Source organism: Hyaena hyaena, unplaced genomic scaffold (genome assembly GCF_003009895.1).
Source record: "Hyaena hyaena isolate Hyena2069 unplaced genomic scaffold, ASM300989v1 scaffold_109, whole genome shotgun sequence".
In the NCBI taxonomy this organism is placed as follows: Eukaryota; Metazoa; Chordata; class Mammalia; order Carnivora; family Hyaenidae; genus Hyaena; species Hyaena hyaena.
Genome location: NW_024080740.1, coordinates 2,026,463 through 2,046,138, shown reverse-complemented (window position 1 = coordinate 2,046,138; position 19,676 = coordinate 2,026,463). Strand labels below are relative to the sequence as shown.

General features: G+C 39.4%; 1 protein-coding gene across 4 annotated transcripts in view; it reads left to right on the top strand.

The window, feature by feature from the left end:
- Positions 1–19,676, top strand: part of DYNC1I1 (dynein cytoplasmic 1 intermediate chain 1) — a 270,147-nt gene that overhangs the window by 39,595 nt on the left and 210,876 nt on the right. For all 4 annotated transcript variants that reach the window (XM_039236278.1, XM_039236275.1, XM_039236276.1 and 1 more), the window contains one exon: positions 3,677–3,792. In XM_039236278.1, the coding sequence (XP_039092209.1) occupies positions 3,677–3,792 (116 nt within the window). The remainder of the gene's footprint in view (positions 1–3,676; positions 3,793–19,676) is intronic.

Below are 19,676 nucleotides of genomic sequence, written 5' to 3'. Positions count from 1 at the left end.
AGAGGAAGGTCTTTGCTATGGAAGGGTGCCACCTACTGGCCAACCTGTCTCACCAGCCAGGGCTGAGAACCATTGTATGCTTCTCACCTTGCAAACGGGATCCTTCTATTATGACCTCATAATTTAGGCCTGGCTGTGTCTCAGGAATACTTTCTCATACTTATAAAATGATCACATGTGCTTGACCCTCTACTATATTAGGTTGTATGAGTGTGCCTCCATGAGGCGATGCTCCTAGGCATTAGGAAAAAAAAAATCGAAGGACAAGGTCAACAGAGAACAGTTTCTAAGAACATGGCCCTTGAACTTGCTGTTTGACAGAGCCAAGGCCTGCATCTGTCACTTACTACCTTTGTGATTTTGAGCAAATGACTTACTATCACTGAGCCTTAATTTTCTCAAGTGTAAAATTGGAATAGGATGTAAAATTATAATGGGAATATAATAAAATAATGTATAAAAAGTATTTATATGCATTATAAATACACAGTTACTAAAGCCACAGCAGAATACCCACAAAGAGTAAAAGCATTTGCTATAAATGCAGCTTAATCAATGTGGAGACTGCATGGAAAGATACAGTAATATATCCATTACCCTGTAAGTAGTGTTATACAAAGTTGCTTTAACATTATAAATCATTTAAGACAAAATTACCCTCAAGGGAAATAGACCACAAGTTTACTAATGTATCAGCCAATGAGCACATTAAGAGAATCACTTGATCACAACTTAGCTTTTATTTATTCTTGATGGCATGGTGTTGAGTTGGGACCCTGAGCTTACAAATATAGCATCAGCGAGAGACCAGTTGAAACTTTCTGATGGTTATTGAGAAAAGAAAACATTTTGTTTAGTGAGATAAGCTCACTTATTCAAGCTAAGTTTTGAAAGCTGAGAAGTGTCACAAGGATAGTATTTTCAGTTAAAGAAAAAGCAAATAGACTCTTTCAATGTGTTCATATAAAGACATTAGTGTGTGATTCTTATGCTTCATTGAAAGAGATAATCTTCAAATCTGCTGTCTTAAGGAATCTTAAACATAGAGCATTCATAAATCTGTCTTCTCTGTTTTTTTAAAACAAATACAAGCATTATCAGCCAAAAAGAGAAATTAAAAGCAGAGATGCTTAAGCCAGGAGCTGCTTGCTATGTGCATGCACAGAAGTAAGTGCTTTACAAGTATTAGCTTCATTCTGTCTTCAGAATGATATGTACCCATTTTACAGATAAGAAGCTTCAGGCTTAGTAGGGTTTGTCACTTGTCCAAAGCTTTCACCTACCACTCTGTTGATAAGTGACCAAGCATAGATTTGAACCCAGATTTGTTTCTGAATGAGTCCATGACATAACCATTATGCCATACTGTCTTATCTGTTGGTTTTGATTTGCCATGATGGATTATCACATTGCATGTGAGACTCCTATTTCCATGCCTGCTGCTGGTTACCCAGCAAGATAGGCCTATGGCTTATGTCTCATTAACAAGAAACCATAGAACCCCTGCCTGAAGGTGTTGGTACCTTTCAGTGGAAGTATGGAGATTTCTGGGCCTCACACAGATGCCCATAGAAGTCTAGGATCCAGCCCTATCCCTTCATGCCAGGGGGGGACTCCATTAGAAAAGGTGGGGCTGTCATACCAGCACATGTTTCTTTTCCATGTCTTTGCTTGTGTGATGCAGCCTGACCTCTTGCGACCTCAGAAAGATGCTCTGGGCCATGAAACAGCAGGAGGAGCATTACCCCTGGGGTGTCTATTCATGCTTGCTTTGTCAAGTGCTTTGAGAAAGACCCAGCTCAGGAAAGAAAACATTCTTCTCTCACTTAAGATGTTAAACTAATACCTGAATTTCTTACTTTGAAACTTTGAGCCTTTTACATTGTTCGGCAACTTTGTTTCTAGTGTATTTTGTGTGTTTTCCACTAATTCTGTGTGAGGAGGCTGCGGGGAGTTCTGGGAACCCAGCCTGGCTCTCTGTGGTGTAGACTTCTGAGTGAGTGAGGCCCAGGCCTGCGTGCAGCTACGACTATGGTTGTGCTTATGGGCACTTCAGAGATGGCCAAACAGGCTTGTCCTCTAAGCCTAGGTTTATAGAACTTTGTGCACATCCACTTTGTACACATCTTAGATATCACCTCAGTTGTCTGAGTAACTCCTACAAAAGAAGAAACATTTTTTTTTTCCTAATGCTTGGGAAATTGTACAAGGAAATTTCTAGCTGTGACATGCATTTTTCTTTCATTTTATTATTAGTAGTAGTACTAAAAATACAATGAGTCTGTGCCATGTGCTAATAATAATTAAAATCAATAATATGAATAGAAAGTGCTTTTACTGGCCATAGAGAGAGCTAGGGAGTGTAGCTAGGATTTCCTGTATGAGCTATTGAGGTTTGCATTCATTTCACCTTTTTCTCTTTCTTTCAGAGAGAGGAACACATACTCTATGCCTAGAAATTTTTAGGAAACACAGTAGAATGTGTTGCATCCTAGTATTACATCAATCTGTTAAAAATAACGTTCCAGAAACTTTTAAGATATAAGTGTGGAAATTATGTACATATGTGTACATAATATATATGTAGTATATGCATTATATGTGCACAGTACGTACACATCACCATAATAATCCTAATAGCAAGTACTAGTAATATCTCCATTTTATAGATGACAAACCAGAGGCGCAGAGAGGTTAGAGACCTTGTTTAAGATGACACATACAGCTGGTAAGTGGGGGGCTAGAGTGTATGTGCCTAATCATCAGACTCTGCTGCCGCCATGACTTAGATGTTCCTGGGTGACTCAGAAAGCACTTTGGATCTCTGCAGTAGCTCAGAAACCACCATTCAGAACCCTAAATAGGAGCTGGCTTGGTGGAAAAGGCACGGACCAGGATTTAGGCCAACAGTACATTTATGAGTTCTATATACTTGGACATGTCTCTTACACTCATTTCATTTTCCTCATCTATAAAATGGAGATGGTGATAACACCTTCCCATATGACTCCCAGAGGTGTTATGAGGACAGAGGACTTGATAGATGTTAGAGACGTCTGAAAACATTTGAAGTGTGACATAAATATTTAGAAACTGTTTTTCACATGGTCACAGTTGGGGAATCCAAGCTAAAACTTTATCACTCTTAGCCCAGTGCCCTCTTCACTCACCTATGCTATAGCAATGTGCCTTTAAACAAATTCACATGCTGATCTGTGTTACTTCCTCCTCTGTGGAACTAAGAAGTGTTATACCCCCCTTGGAATGTGCTTCTCTTGATCCTATCCTAGCAAACACGTTACCCCACTAAGAAATCATCTTTCTTTTCTTCTGACTTGACGATCACTACTTTTCCTTTGTCCATCTCATGTAAGAGGCTAGAATCTTGTATTACCAATGAAAATTCCCTTTATTGATTTAAAACAAGCAAAATCAAAGGTTCTCAGCATGGAAATGTCTTCTCTGAGCCAGACCAAGACCTTGAGGGACCTATCTGACACACCAGCAAATTAGGGCCAAAGTGGGCCAAGAAGCCAAGTGTCCCAGCTTCCAGCCCAAGCCCCTTGCACCGAGAAACTGCAGGTTGGGCTTTATGTTGGTCCTGTGCATTATTACTGACAGCTCTTCTGCAAAGAATGCCTTCCCTCCTTAAGTGTTTGTCCTTTGTTGCTTACAGACGCAGACTGCACAGACTGGGTGTGTCAAAGGTTACCCAAGTGGATTTCCTGCCCCGGGAAGTCGTGTCGTACTCCAAGGAGACCCAGACCCCTCTGGCTACACATCAGTCTGAAGGTAAATAAACTATGTCTTTTGTTTGCTTTTCATATTATCTCTAGGAGAAATGCCAGGGTGTCACATCCTTCTTGATTTTATATCTTACCACAGCAGGTCTTCATAGGACATAAACATAATGCCGCACTGAAAGTCTAAGCCTCCTTTGACTCAGATTTTGAAAGCTCTGGACAGGGAGCCCAGTGGTACTCCTCCAAAGGACCCATGAACTTTAAAATGGATTGATTAGGTCACACTTTGTACAAAACTGTATGAGGAAAGACAAAATCATCACAGGGTGACATAATAGAAACTTTTCTGAATTTTATCAGTAAGAACAGTCTGTACATTAAGATTCATCATTTTCAGGAGTCAGCAAATAGCAGCACACCACCTGTTCCTCAAAGTAAAGGTGAATTACAACCACAGCTGGTCATTGGTGTTTATAGTCTCTGTGGCTACTTTTGCTGTTATGGTAGAACTGAGTAGCGTGGCAGAGAACTTAACACCTCACACAGCTAAAAATCTTTACTACACTCTGGCACTTTATAGAAAAACTTTGTTGACCCCTGAGTGGCTTTGCCATTCAGATGACAACACATTAGAATGTCTTACCATCTAAAACTTAAAATTTGAAATTTAAAAAAGTTTTCAATGCACACTCTACATAGGTGAACGGGAACTGAATTCCACGCATACCAGAAACCTCCAGGTGGAAAATTCACATGCACATCCCAGTCAATCAAAAAAATACAGTAAGAGAAATTGAAGCTGATAAAATGTTCCCTAGAAATAAGAAACTACATCCGAGCAGAAGAGGGATATGTGATAAGAGGAGTTTACATTGTTGGAAAATAGCATGATCGCTACAGCTCAGCAATTTCTCTTTTTACTTTATGTTATTTTATTGTTTGGTGTGGTGAAGAGGATGTTATAGAGTTTGGGGTTCATTGTCGTTACGTAGTAAATACTGAGCAAAAGCCACGAGGATGGAAAATTATTCAAATGCCTTGTTTGCTTTACAACAAATATATAAATTAGTGCAGTTGGGTTTGTGCAAGCTACAGAGATTTTCAGTTTTGGTTCCAAACACGTAATGTCCATAGTGACGTGAAATCTGGTTCCTTGAGTAGAGCGTTGCTTGCAGGTCTTCTGGAAACCTTTCCTGGGTTATACTGGCTGCTGCAGGGACAAGTCTTGGTGACGGGGCCTCCATCTTTCAAATCTGATAGTGAAATGAATTTTAGAAGCAAACAAGTAGCACCCTCTGGTGGTGAAATTTTAAACCAACCACTTCAACAAACTTCAAGAGCCTGCTATTAATGTGGCAGAAAATACAAAGTTAGAAAGCCTTTGGGAGTTCACCTAGTCTATCCTTGGACCTCCAGGCAGATCAGAAAGATTATTAAAAAACAACCTCACCACCCAACCAAAACATTTGTTTGAATTAATTTGCTGCCAGAGGTATTTGCAGGGCTGTAGCCCGAGGTATGTTTATTTAGCCCAAAATTTGACCCATAGCATAAAGTTATACAACTGAAATCGGAGAAGGAGTGAATTATACTTTGAAAATGTGTAGACTTTAGATATTGGAAAGGGTACAGAAATATTTACAAGGGAAGATAAATTAAGGATGAAAAGGCATCAACTCTAAACTTTTAAACTGGAACACATCAAAAGAAAAAGCCTGGGCATTTGTTTTATTACTGCAGAGAGAGCTTGGGAGTGCTCATTATGCTGTGGTCCAAGCAGCAGGAAAGAAGGAATTTATTTCTCAGCTATTGGCAGAAGTTCTTCCTGTTTTGTTAACAAGATTCATAGAGGTTTTTTGTGGTGATGGGTGCTTCAGTGGTTCAAATTCCACAATACAGATTTGAACTCAAGGCTAGCTGCTGTAGCTCTAGACAGTAAGCACTGCCTGATGGGTTTAGACTGGAAGAACAGTACATTTGGGTTCAGCAAGTCGTCCTCTCAACACAGATGATTCTTTGACCTTTGGATGCCTGCAACGGCCCGGCCACCCAGCTGACAAAGGTGCCATGTGCTTGCTTTTTACCTGCTGTGTGAAGGGGGGAAGGGGGGAACTTGGGGAAAGCAGCGGACAGTCGCAGGAAGAAAGGACCACGTGGCAGGTTTAGGTTGGCTTACGATTTGGGACCTGAGCCATGGCAGTGTTTTCATGACAACTGCGGCCATTCAGAGGTAGGAAACAATGAACTACTGAATTTTATGACACAGTGAAACTCTTGCATGGGTAATATTTAAAACTGCAGAGAAAAAGGCTAAGAATAGGAAACACTGATTTGGGGGGCAGGATACCTCTACCCTCAGAACATTTTAAACACATGCCTTCGGTTCTTAAGTAGTAAGAAAAGAAAAAATTGTGCTTCCCTCCAAACTGCCTTTGCGTTGCGTGTTAGTAATACTCTCTGGACTGACTGTGACTTCCTGATATTAGTTAGGAAGCTGATCTTCTGCATCCTTATTATAGCAGGTAAGTGACTGACTCAGGCTAGCAGGTAAGTGACTGACCCAATAAATACTGTGTATGACCTCCTTGTTAGCTGTCTACCCTTATGCTGCTTCCTCTTCCTGCTCCCCTCTCCTTCTGTGTGAACTGATTTGAGACGATGATCAAGATTTGAATTCTAAACTGCTTAAAGTTGAGTTCTAGATCTTCCTACACCCAGGGCCCTTGGGTCTCGCAGTCAGCTAAGCGTCCCACTCTTGATTTCAGCTCAGGTCATGATATCCGTCATGAGTTCTAGCCCTGCATGGGGCTCTGTGCTCAGAGTGTGGAACCTGCTTGGGATTCTGTCTGTCCCTCTCTCTGACTCTACCCTGCTTGTGTGCACACACTCTCCTTCTCTCCAAATAAGTAAACTTAAAGGAATTTAAATCTTCCCACACCTTTATGGCCCCAAGAGCATAACTGTTTGTTACAAAATTAACAAATAAAGCCATTTTCCAGAGAGTCTAAGTGGAAATATTTATTTGGAACTTTAAATACGAAAGCAGGAAGTTCTTAGGGTTATAATTTCTTAGTGAAAGCCAATCCTGAAATCTCTGGAGATAACAGGGGAGAGCACAGACTTTGGGGTTGTAGCCTTAACTCAAATTCTTCATCTGGTGACCACACTCTTTAAATGTACTATTCAAAGAACAGCCAGGTATTTGGAGATAAGCCATGTTGGCATGTGTATGCAAGTGAAAAATTCCTAGTGAAGAAGACACACACTAATTTCATTTTTAGTATCAGTTCCATAGAAAAGAATTGATACTATTCCAGAAAAATATTGACATCTGCCATGTTTTGCCTTCTTGAAATATGCCTATTATTTCTTCTTTGATACATGATTAAAGTGTTAATCTTTCAGAATTAACTGTAGAGGCTTCAGGCCCATTGTTAACAAGGTCCGTGGCTGAGAGATCCTCTCCTAGGATATTAGTTTTCTTTACCAGTGTCGAACTATATCATCTTGGCATGTCTCTTCAAAGACCAAAAAAAAAAAAAAAAAAAAGATGCACTATTTTAGGAACATAAACATTTTAGACATTATTTTTTAGATACTGTTTACATTGAATAACAGACTAATTTTCTGGTTTTAAAAAAAGAGAGTTGTATTCCCTATCTCTGAAACACCTCTTTGGCTGTTGGTCAGGAGAGCTTTGATGGCTTGGTTCTTGATTTAGATTGCACATTAAAATAGATACGGGCTTAGACGCTGCTCAGTTTTGGTATTCTAAAGGGGAAGCCTCATGCTAAAAGCTAACTTATTGTTTTAAGCCCCTAGTGAGAGTGCCATAGATGGTACAGTCAAATAAATTCATTTATCTAAAATATTCTTCCCAATGAAAAACAGAAGAGTGCTAGATGACAACTAAGAATGAAACCAGAATGCAATAAAAAAGACAAAATGCGGAGCAAGACTTGATGCCAGTGCACACTGTCTTGTTTTATGTCTGTAATCTATAGTTCTATAGAAGGGGGATGGGCCCTGAGAAAAATGGCTCTAGAGCATGGTGTGAACATTAGGCTCAAAATGAGATTTTATCTTGGTTACAGTACCTACTGGAAAATAAACTGTTGTATCTTAGGCAGATGATCTGGTAACTTTCTGTTTAACGTATTAATTAACTAACATGACATATCCTCTAGGTCAAGGGCTAATGTGCTGATGGAGTTCAGAAATAAAAGATTTTGCATGGAATAAAAACGTTGTTGTTCTAAAGCTGCTATGATGGATCCGTCCGTTTAGTATTTCTTACAACCTTAAGGTACCCTAAAGGGGGCTCTTCAAAGCAAGAGGATGAATTACGAGGCTCAACTAGGGCTACAGGGCTGGAAGCTCATGTTAAGTACACAAAAGCAGTTCTGAGATTTTTTTTTTTATATTGTTCCAAGTCTTACACATTGTAGGTAGAAGATCTAAGTAAATTTCACTGAAAAAATAAGGAATACCGAAATTATAGACCTGATACCAAGTAAATATGTAATTTTAGATCACTAACTGCTTCTTCCAAGTCCATTTACAAATCTAGTCCCCTTGATCCTTTAAGGCATTCCTTCTTATAGGTCCTTATCCCAGGTCACAGGCACCTGAATTCTGTGTACCACTAATGCCTGCATAGTGCTTAATATTTGGTGTGGGAATGGATGGATGACCTGACTTGGCCCAAAGATTAACCACAACTGTCTACCTAATGAGCCAGATAATGGCAGAAATAAAAGAAAAGTAGTTCAAAAGATAGGAGGTGGGGGTGGTGCTCCAGACTTCAGTTTCAAACACTAGAAACTGTGGTTAATTTAAGTAGGAAAGAGCTTGAATGGAAGGATATTCTGTAACTGACAGAATAAGCATGAAGATTGAAAAAGCAGATTCAGAGGACAGGCAGAAACCAAGAGAAGCTAATGGTTAAGAAGATAGACCAAAACATAAAGCTTTCAGTAAGTCTGTGACCTTCCTGGTCACTACCTAGGGGAAGCATGAGAAGCAGAAGGAAAATTCAGAATAGCAGTTATTCTAGTGAAAAGAAGTTGATTCCTCTCTCCACGGTCAAGAAAAAGATGAAAGTGATGAAGATGAAAGATGAAGGTGCTTATGGCTAGATGGATCAGATTACATTATAATTCATAATGCATCGCTTATTTTCCATAATCACTTGGTATCTCATAGTCAGGCTTTAATCTCTACTTGGGCCCAGTGGCAAACCAACCCCTACCTCTCGAAAGGATAGTAACATAATGAAGAAGCTATACTATTGCTCTTGAATCTAAGGACCTCTTCCATGATTCCCCTTTAGAGCTATTAGTCTGATTTACCACAGAAACTGTGGGCCTCTTTGAATCAGTGGGACCATAATTTCTAAATAGTATAGGTGCTTAAAGGTAGAGGCCCTTTGAAGCACCCGGTAAATGGAATGAATAGGTACATGGTGGCCCATTCTGGCACACCAAGCATTATGACTCTTAATATTTGACAAACAGTGTATTTGCCATATACTTTGAAGTTTACCAGACCACTAGACCTATGGAAGCTTTTCTGAAATAGCAGGTCCTGTATCTTCAAAGATTTTTCTCCCACCTTCTAGCCTACTTGTTTTACTGAGGTAATGAAGGTAATTCAGCGTACTTTTCAGATCCTGCTGGCATGATGCTCTGTGCGGCAGGTAGGATGATCAAGGTCCATTGATAGAGTCAGAGAGCTGGCTCAGCCCTGATAGAAGATGGAGAAGATGCAAAAAGAAATGAGGTGGGTCTCCTCTGGTTGTCAAGCAACACTTAGCGTAGAATGTGGTTTGGGGGTGTTTCCAAGCCTCCTTAGTTTTCCCCATGTTCAATTTTCCATTATTTACTAATCAGCACGGTCACTTTCACATGAGCAACTTGGTAAGGCTGGCAATTCAAAGGGCTTTATTCAGGAGCCCACAAAATTTAAAATTTGCTTTTGATTTTGGCAGACATTTATGCAGACGTTTATCACAACCAGAGAAATTCCCTGGGTCTATGCCTTGAACTGAAATACAGAGATTTGAGTTTGTCATCTCTTAAACTTTAAGCTGTCCAGTTTCATTAGAAGCATCCACCTCACCCTGATGTCTTTAAATTCTTTCTGCCATTCACACCATTCAGTGGCAGTGACACTTTGATCCCTTAAATCCTTCTTTTCAATGGACACCTCATTAAAGATCACCACAAGAGAAAAATTATCCAGCTATTTGTTATAGCTGACAGGTTCTCATTCCCAAACTCTGAGTTTTCATTTTCTTTAGCCCCCATTAGGGCAAATAACCAACACCAATTCTCTGAATGATTGTCTTCTGATACTAATATCTGCTCCAGTCTGGGTTCATGGTTGCCAACAATAAAAATTAGCTCTGGTTAACCTAATCAGAAAATGGATCTGATGGAAAGATATGAAATACTTGATAGAATTGTTGAATTAGAATTAGGTCAGAAATAGAAAGGAGCAAGGCAGCCCTAACCTCTAATGTTACTGTATTTGAAATAAGACTTTTAGGATGTAATTAAGGTTAAATGAGGTCATCAAGATAAAATCCTAATCCAATAGGATTGATGTCCTTAGAAGAGGAGGAACAAAGAGATCTGTCTCTCTCTGTCTCCATGTGCATACACAGAGGAAAGGCCATGTGAGGACACAGTGATGAGGCGTCTGCAAGCCCGGAAGGGAGCTCCAACAAACTGAATTGGCTAGTAACATGATCTTAGACTTCCCAGCCTCCAGAACTGTGAGAAAATAAATTTCTGTTGTTTCAGCCACTCGGTCTATGGTATTTTGTGATGGAAGCCCACACTGATGGAGACAAGCTCACAAGGTCATGCCACTGAAGTCTATTCAAGTGGGTAAGACCTGAGCATTCTGGACTTCCTATTACTGGACATTCACAGTTACGTTCAGGATTTAAACTCTGTAGTCACCATTGCCTTGAAAACTGCTACTTCTCCCTGAACCTTGACAGTACTCCTTTGAGATTTAAAGAGTGGTATGGAAGTCCATTTAGCTGGACCTGGATTATGTGCCCTGCATTAGCTATGGGGTGCCAGGCAGAGGAATAACTTCCCTAGCCTCACTTCCATAATGCTAAGGGAGGCTCTGACTCTACTTTGGTCTGTTTTGGTATACTCCCTTCCAAAAAATGTTTGGATCCTGGGCAGCCAAAAAATATACTTAAAAAATGCCTACTCTGATCTAAGAAATAAAAAGGGGGAGGTAAAAAACTATATTTACTATGTGCCCAGCACACTCTTATACTTGCAGTGTTGTTATAGAATTTACCCATCTTATAAATCAGAAGTGCAAAGAGAATCAGCCCCTTTATTTTGTCTGCAGCTGTCTATAATCCTACTGGCTATCAGAGGAAAATGGGGAAAATGTATGAAATAGACGTTAGTGCAGTCTCTTATTTTAAACAGTGTCATTTGGTGTGTGCAGTTAAAATTGGGTGGAAACGGTCAAACCTCACTCTTGCTTTCTCCCTAAGAACATGGCCCAGTGTAGAGGAGAGGAAGGTGAGGTATACATGATCTCGTGACCTTGGTGGAGTGGGAGAGGGATGGCAGGGACTTTGGCCTCTTGCCAGTCCTTCACAGTATGCTGGCTGACATCTGCTGTTCTTTGATATGATGTTCTTTGGCCACCTGGGCGCTGGCAGCCAGTGCTACAGCATGTGGCTGGTGGACTAGTATCTGTTCCTCTGGCTTGGCAATGTTCCTAGGAGTTCCTTCTTGGTTATTTGGTTTTCTCTCAGCTTTCACTGTCTCCAGACCTTGAGTCAGTGCCCTGTCCTCTATCCAGCCTCTCGTCTAGAAGTCAATCTCCAGCCCATGCCACATAGTATCTTTATTTACGACAAGAGACCCTCATGGAAGACTGGCCCTCAATTCAGTGTCCAGCCTCAAAGGATCTGAGGGAGCCTCGGCAGCATCATCGGTTCTTCTGTCTTATCTTGCTAACCACCCATAATGCTGGGGTGTGTTGTGATAAATGAGACCTGTTGCATAATGGTCTCCTCCTAGATTCCCAAACAGGACAAGGGTCCCTGTGCTCATCTCTTTTCAGTTTATTTAGCACCGCACTCTTCCCAATGCTCCCCAGAAAGTGGAAGTCCAGATATCTCTAAAAATTTCTCTTTTCTTCTTCTTCCTCTGCATGTTCCTTTCCTTGCCACTTATCTGGAAATAAACTCCTGTCTTTAACTTCCCCCATAGATAGGGAGAAGGGGTGCATAGGAGGAATGATCTTTATAGTTTTTGATATTCTAAATGGTAAGGAAACAGAATTTGGAATATTCTTTCCCCTTCAATTAAACCTAACTCTCTTTTGAGAAGGGAACTGAATCTTACCTGAGCTGCTTTATTTTCATTCTTTTGTATCAAAGTCTAATCTCTCTTTTAGCAAATGAGTGCCCTAGGTAGACTAGAGTGAAGATCATTATGTTCAGAAAGGCAAATAGAAAAGCACATTAATACTCTTCAAATATAACTCCCACTGCACAGCAAAATGAAGAGGATGTTTCTGTTCATTGCTCTTCATCAATTACAGATTCAAGAAATGCCAGGATAAAAGAACATAACAGGGTATTATAACAAACCTTTTTATTTTCTAGAGAATAACAATTGCTATGTTGACTAACTCAAGAAGTATATAAAGGTTTCACTTCCAGCATGACCACACGGGGAGCTTTGTGGATTTGCTTCCCAGTAAAACTAGTGAGCATTGTTAAACACACACACACACACACACACACACACACACACACACACACCAAAAAACAACACCTATTTAAAGTCCCTGGATATGATCCCAAAGGCATACAGTAAGTGAAAGAACATTTATTCAAGAAAACTTAATAAAAACTTGGTAAGCACAGGAAGAGTCTGTGGTATTTGAACTCCCTCCCCTCTCTTCCCAGTTTAGCTTGTAGCAAAATGAGTGCAGCGAAGAACACAGAGCTGCCTCTCCCACCAGCTCCCAGCTGGAAGGCTGCTGTATATCTTTCTGGGAGAGGAGGACATTAATATTTCCATATCTGCCACTAGATGTTTTAGAGCCTAAGTTTCAAACAAGTGCAACTGAGAGGTAGGTATTCAGCCTAGCCCTGACTTGAAGGATGGAAACTTTACCTGGGGTTCAGCATTCTAAAAATTCTGTGGCCCCAGTCACCCCTCACCCAATTCATATGTAAATCAGAGGTTCCACTTAGGGAGAGGCAAACCGAAGAAACCAGAGGCAACAGCAGGACCCCGCTCTGCCAAGCATCCAGCTCTGAAAGCAGGGTGTCACTCTGAGAGAAGTATGCCACTGTTCCCTCCCTCAGTTCCAGAGCCCTGGTTCACAGATTGTGTTCAGGGGAAAAATCAGTCCCTAAAACATAGAGTTTAGAATCTCCTCTCAAAGAAGCTGACTTCATTTGCAACAGAGCCTGGGGGTGTTCAGGGCAAAGGACATTCTCTAAACAGTGGAGGTTATGGTATAAAGCAATTAAGAAGCAACTGGTGGATGCATTTGAGGTAGAAACTAAACCATAAGACTGGCTGCTTTACCAGAGAGAACCACGGACATAGACAGCTAAGAAGAGCCTTCCTGGGATCAGACAGTCTCAAAAATTGATCTCAAAATCTATTTTTGTAAAGGACTCTGAATTTAATTGGATCGATCTATGGAGAAATTTGTGCTCCAGGATATTTTTGAAAACCATAGCATAACCTTCCAGCAATTAGTGGAACTTAAGGATGGGGTATAGTCAAGAAAAGGAATAGTTTAAGGGACTGAAAAATATTGTCATTCGAGAATGACTTTGCACATGTCTGAGGCTTCACCCTCCAAGGATCAGTATCAGAGGCTTCACACTATATGGGCAAGTGGGGAGGGACAGATTGTTCCAAAATAACTCTAGTCACTGAACAGATAAAGCAGCAAATAATAATAACAAACTTCTGGGGAAGGGGAAGAGATCAACCAGAACCCAGAATTTCTGCTATGTAATATCTGAAATAACAAGTTTCCAACAAAAAATGTGAGGCATACAAAGAAAATGGAGAGTCTGAGAGGGAAAAAAAGCAGACAAAAACAAAACAAAACAAAACAAAATACACCGCCTATTAAAGTGAGCAGATTTTGGATATAAGAGATAAAAACCTCAAATTAGTACTAGTTTCTCTCTCTGTATATATATATATATATTTATATATATATAAATATTATAAGTAATAATATTTACATATATAAGTAAATAAAGGTATGCTTATATTATTTCATTAAATAGAGAATGTCAACAGAGAGATATAAGTTATAAAAAAGAACCAAATGTATTCTGGATTTGAAAAGTATAAAAACTGAAAAAAATCATCAGAAAGCACAGCAGTAAATTAAACTGGCAGAAGAAAGAATTAGCAAACTCAAAGACAGATTGATAGAGTATTCAATCTAATCATCAGAGAGCAATGAGAATGAAGAAAAATGAAGAGATCCTCAGAGAAACGTGGACACCATTAGGTGAATCAGCGTATATGTGATGGGAATGCCAGACAAAGGTAAGAGATGAAGGAGTAGAAAAAAATATTTGAAGAAATAATGTCTGAAAACTTCTAAAATTTGATGAAAGCTTTAATCTACAAACCCAAAAGTCTCAACAAATTCCAAGTAGGATAAATGCAAAGAGTTTCACAAAAGACACATCCTAGTATAAATATTGAAAGAAGCAAGAGAAAAATTAATTTTCACCTTCAAGGGAGCCCAATAAGATTAACACCTGACTTCTCATCAGAAACAATGGCAGCCAGAAGACAATAGGATAACATATTTAAAGTGCTCAAAGGTAAAACTGGCAACAATAAATGGGAACCTGACAAAACTTTCTTTTAAAAATGAAGGTGAAATAAGGACTTTCCCTGATCAACAAGCACTGAGAGGATTTTCTGCTAGCAGAGCCGCCTTATAAGAAACACGAGGGGCACCTGAGTGGCTTAGTTGGTTGAGCGTTCGACTTCAGTTCAGGTCATATTGCAGTTCATGAGTTCGAGCCTGGCATGGAGCTCTGTGCTGACAGCTCAGAGCTGGAGTCTATTTCAGATTCCGGGTCTCCTTCTCCATCTGCCCCCCGCCAACTCATGCTCTGTCTTTTTCTGCCCCTCAAAAATAAAAATAAAAATAAAAATAAACTTAAAAAAAAAGAAAGAAACACTAAAGGAAGTTCTTCAGGCTAGGAGCAAGTGACCCCAAATTCACATCCACAGAAGAAAACAAAGAAAGCAAGTAAAGGCAATTTATTATGTCACTACAGAAGACAATATAAATACATATTTCTTTTTATTTCTTCTCTTAACGAATTTAAATAGCACTTACTAGGCATAGAATTATATTGCTGGAGCTGTAATATGTAGAAATGTATATTGCTGGTAGCCACACCAAGGAGAGGGTGGAGGCAAAGCTGCACTTTTCCTACGGAAATGACTCCACATGATAATTTAAACACACAGGAACAAACGAGGAGAGCCAAGTACAAAGGCTAAATAAAAAAAGCTCTAAGTATGTAATTGCTCTTCTTTCTTCTCTCAAATTCTTTAAGATACATAAAATTATATAAAGTACTAGCTATAGCAATGCATTGTTGGCTCTGTAACGTGTATAGATATATTATGCACAACAATAGCAGCACAATATGGGGAAGGGGAATAGAGCTATGTAGGGGTAACATTTCTACATTTCACTGGAATTAAGTTAATATAAATCTGAAGCAGGAAATTAAAAATAGTTTAAAAATTATTAAAAATGAAGATGTTCTATCAGAAAATATTTGCTTAATGTAAAAGAAAGTAGCAAAAGAATAATAAAAGGAAAACTAGACATGAGACATACAGATAAAAATAAAGTCATAGGTATAAATCCCATTCTAGAATATTAGTAAGTGATGGCATAGGAATGACAATGGGAACCTTGATGATACTAGAACTGCCAGAAAGGGTTCGACAGGTTCGGCGCAAATAGTGGGCAAGTGTGTGTGATAGGAGAATGTGGGAGCAGTGTAGGCAAGCAAATTATAACTGAAATAAATAACACATTGGCCTACAAAGGGATGTCCAAGAGTGACATATGGTACCAGAAGATTGTAGTTTGCAGTGGAAAAAGGTGTGGGGAAAGTTGTAAAAACAATTTTTTTTGGGAAAATACTGAGGTGACAGAAAATATGGCATGTAAAAATAACATAGTATCAACTTCTGATGATAGGTGACACATTTTTTTTTTTAAAAAGACTGTATAAAATTATCCAAAATAGAAATATATCTTGAGGGTCAAGATACTAGCAGTGACTCTCTGGATTGCTGTACTGAGAAGGAGTCCGAGCCTCTTATCCTACCTTGTCTCAATTAAAGAAAGATGTCTTTCACAGGCAGAAGAAGGGAAGCAAGCATGCCTTTCATTAGCAAACATTGGTTGAAACCATCTCTCAGGAGAGTCAGACTGAGGCAGTGAAAATCTCAAAGTTGTTATCAGTTATATTTTATTATATATAACTATGGAATAATAACTCTTTTGAGTATTTTTTTATTTAAAGAATTGTTCCTATATCCAGTATTTTTCTGTGGTGATTTCTATAGTAGCTAGCAGTAAAACTCTTAAATGAAAAGGAACTGTATCTGAGCAATAGCAAGGAAGTAAAGAACAAGCAATTTCAAGAAAGAAGAACTGTAAAAGTAGAGTAAGTGATGGCAACCAAAAAATAGAAAGCGAAGCATGCTCAGCTACTGTGTCATAAATCATTCAGAAAAGGCTGTAAACAAATAACTAGCCAAAGACATAGAAATGGGGGCAGTAGAGCTCCATGCCATCTCCATAAGGTTTAGACAGACAGGCAAGGGGGTCAATTTTGGTATAACCAGTTGAAGGCAATGGACATTCAACTATATGACCTAGGCTTCATGGGGGGGGGGGGGGGGGGGGGGGGCGGAGTACAGCATGAAGGAAATGCCTACATTTCTTTTCTTCTGATTTCTAGGAAGAGCAAAATTCCCTCAAAACCTGGACTCTAGTGCCTTTCTTCTCCAAATAGAGTAAAATTGTGTAAAGATTGGTGGACAATAATTAATGGCCAGCATTTCTTGATTGGAACTAATTTATCAGTGTTCCCAGGCATAGGAAATTTGATCTCTTTATACTATTGTCATTCCCAGACCAGGTAGAGGTAGTGACCTCAGAAAGAGTGTTTGCTCTGCCACACGTGAGCCTTTCCAGGGTCCCAAATCTGGGGGAAAGGTGCAGCAAGTCCAGTTTTGCTTTCACAGTAAGTTACAATTGCCAACCTTTCCTTTATCCATAGTAATGATGATAGTTTGGTCTTTGTTTTCATCTTGATCTTATTTCTCAATTAAGTCAGAACTTGGCCAGGAAAGAATAGTACTATTAATTTGACCCTTCAAATCCTGCCATCTTGATGCATAGCCTGGAAATCTAACACAGGCCTCCCATGTACAACAACTGAATTCTCTTTCTGACTGCATCTGTTGTCTCCTTCAACATGAAGTTTAGTTAGTGTAATATTCCTGGCTTCTTGCCAACCCCTTACTCACTCTCCTCTACCCCCAGCCCCCACTCCTGGAGGAGATATGGTGACTTATCTGATCAGTAGGTTTAGAAGTACAAGCTGGGCAGCCTCCGTCTTTTGTTGCAGGAATGAGGACACGTGCAGCATACAAGTTATGTTCTGCTCCCTTGTGCCGTTAGTCCTCCTACACTCAAATGGGGAGGTCTGTCAGGTCTGGCCTTAGCTGTGAATGAGTGGGTAAATCGGCCTCATTCAAGAAATTAATTAGCAAGTCTATTTGGCTCTCGCAGTAAACTAGGTTCTTACTCAGCCTTTATCCATAATGAAAATGTTATTTTGGTCCCACTGCACTTCTATCTTTGTCTTATTTCTCATTTGGGTGCTATTTATTTGGTCTAAAAATCTCAACAAGTATTAGGAAAATCATGGCAAAATATCAGTTTGGGAGGGATAAAAGTACTGAAAATAGCATTAATGACCCTAGGTAATTAGATGAAAAGAAAGTAACCAGTGTTCAGGGGAGAGGTTTACATTCTAGCAATAAGGAAAGAGCTCATTTATAGAAGTGGATCTCAAGGTCAGAGTGGAAGCAATAATAAAAACAACTTAATGTTGAGCCCTGAACTTCTTTTACTTCTCTATGTATGTATATAATGTTGGTCCTATCTAAGGGAGACTGTGCATATTAGGAAGAGTTCGTGAGGGCTATGATCCATGAAAGCTGTTACACTTGATGATTTGTTAAAAAAGAAACCCCTGGTTATTATATTATCATAGAGCCCTAATGTGGAATAAGATTTCCTATAAAATTATGAGTTCAGGATTCTAATTTTGATAACAATCTGGATAATTCTGTTGCAGGAAAACTTAAATTAGACGGAGGAGGTTTCCTTTTCATAAAATCAGGAAGTTTTTGGACTATGGGAGAATAGTGGGTTTCATTTAACAGCCCAAAAGTTGTACTGTGAAATTTGTCTCCTGTGGTCAATAAAGCAAGTAGCCATTTTCTCTAGAAGTGTGGTATACTGAAGGCTTCGGCTGTTGCCATTATGTTTTCCTGGTCGTGGGAAGTAAGACTTAGCTGATGGCTCAGAGAAAGTGGGAATAACCTAAGTTCCTGTGCCTGATTTTTCTCTAATGTCATTTGGTGAATAGAAATCCATTCATATTCCTGACGAAGTAAGCAATTGGGGTCAGGCATATGGACATGTGTGGAATGGAATGCTGGGTAATATTAGTTTCAAAACAAGAAGAAAATACAAAATATGTAAGAATATGATGAAACGTTCATGAGTTTGTAATTTACTAACTGTTCACAGAGGGTGGGATGTGCTTTGCCCATCACTAATCTCTTAATTCCCTTGGTTCCATCATTCTCTGGCTGAGGACACCCACATCCATATGTGTTTTCCTATCTTTGGGTACCATTTAAAATTCCTTTCCTTTCCTATTTTTTCCACTACAGCTTCTACTTACAAAAGAATCATCCTTCTCCTGAACAACCATTCTCAATATGTCTAGACATCACAAAATTCACATCTCTTTTTAACCTTTTCCTTAAGAAGGTATTATGACGATACAATGAGAAAATGATTGGAAAATGCCTTTCCTTAAACTATTATTTCAATGATAGAGATTGATTTAACTGCTGGAGGACTGAGGAAATATATATGTATTACCAATTTTCCCTTCATGAGATGGATGGGAAAGGGCAGTGCTCTTGACGAAACTGGGGTTTTATTAGTTACAGGGGATGCGCCTGTTTCCCCAAGAGGACAGAGAGATAGACCATAGTTCTAAAAACTACCTGGATAGAGAATTTGACCAGTTGTTTCCTTCTGTCTTTAGTTCACACACAGTGAAACATCAGCAGAGTCATCTAGCAGAGCTAAATAATGTCCCAATTGTCTTCAGGCGCTCCAGACAAGCAGTGATTTAGGCTGCCGAAGGGATTCATGGGTGGGCTGGTGGTGATGCATCTTCCCGATAACCATTTCTAGAAGTGTCAGCCTAGGTAAATTCATGTTCATTTGTGTCCATTTTATCTTATTTTGCTTTAATTTAACCCAGATCATGAGGTCCAATGTTATGTTGAGCATTAGCTTAGTGAGGTATGGTGAAACTTGAAGAGGAGAGAAAAAAATGTTCCATGCCACCCTTAGAGACAACATACTGAGGAAATAGGACTTTTCCCCTCCCTCTCTATGTTGGTAATCCTTGGCTTGGCGTATTTGGGTAAGAAAATGAAAGGTTTGCCTACATAGTTGAAATCTCTCGTCACATTATATCATCTGAAGCCTATTTGTATGCTGGGATCATTTTATTTGGTTTCGGTTAGACAT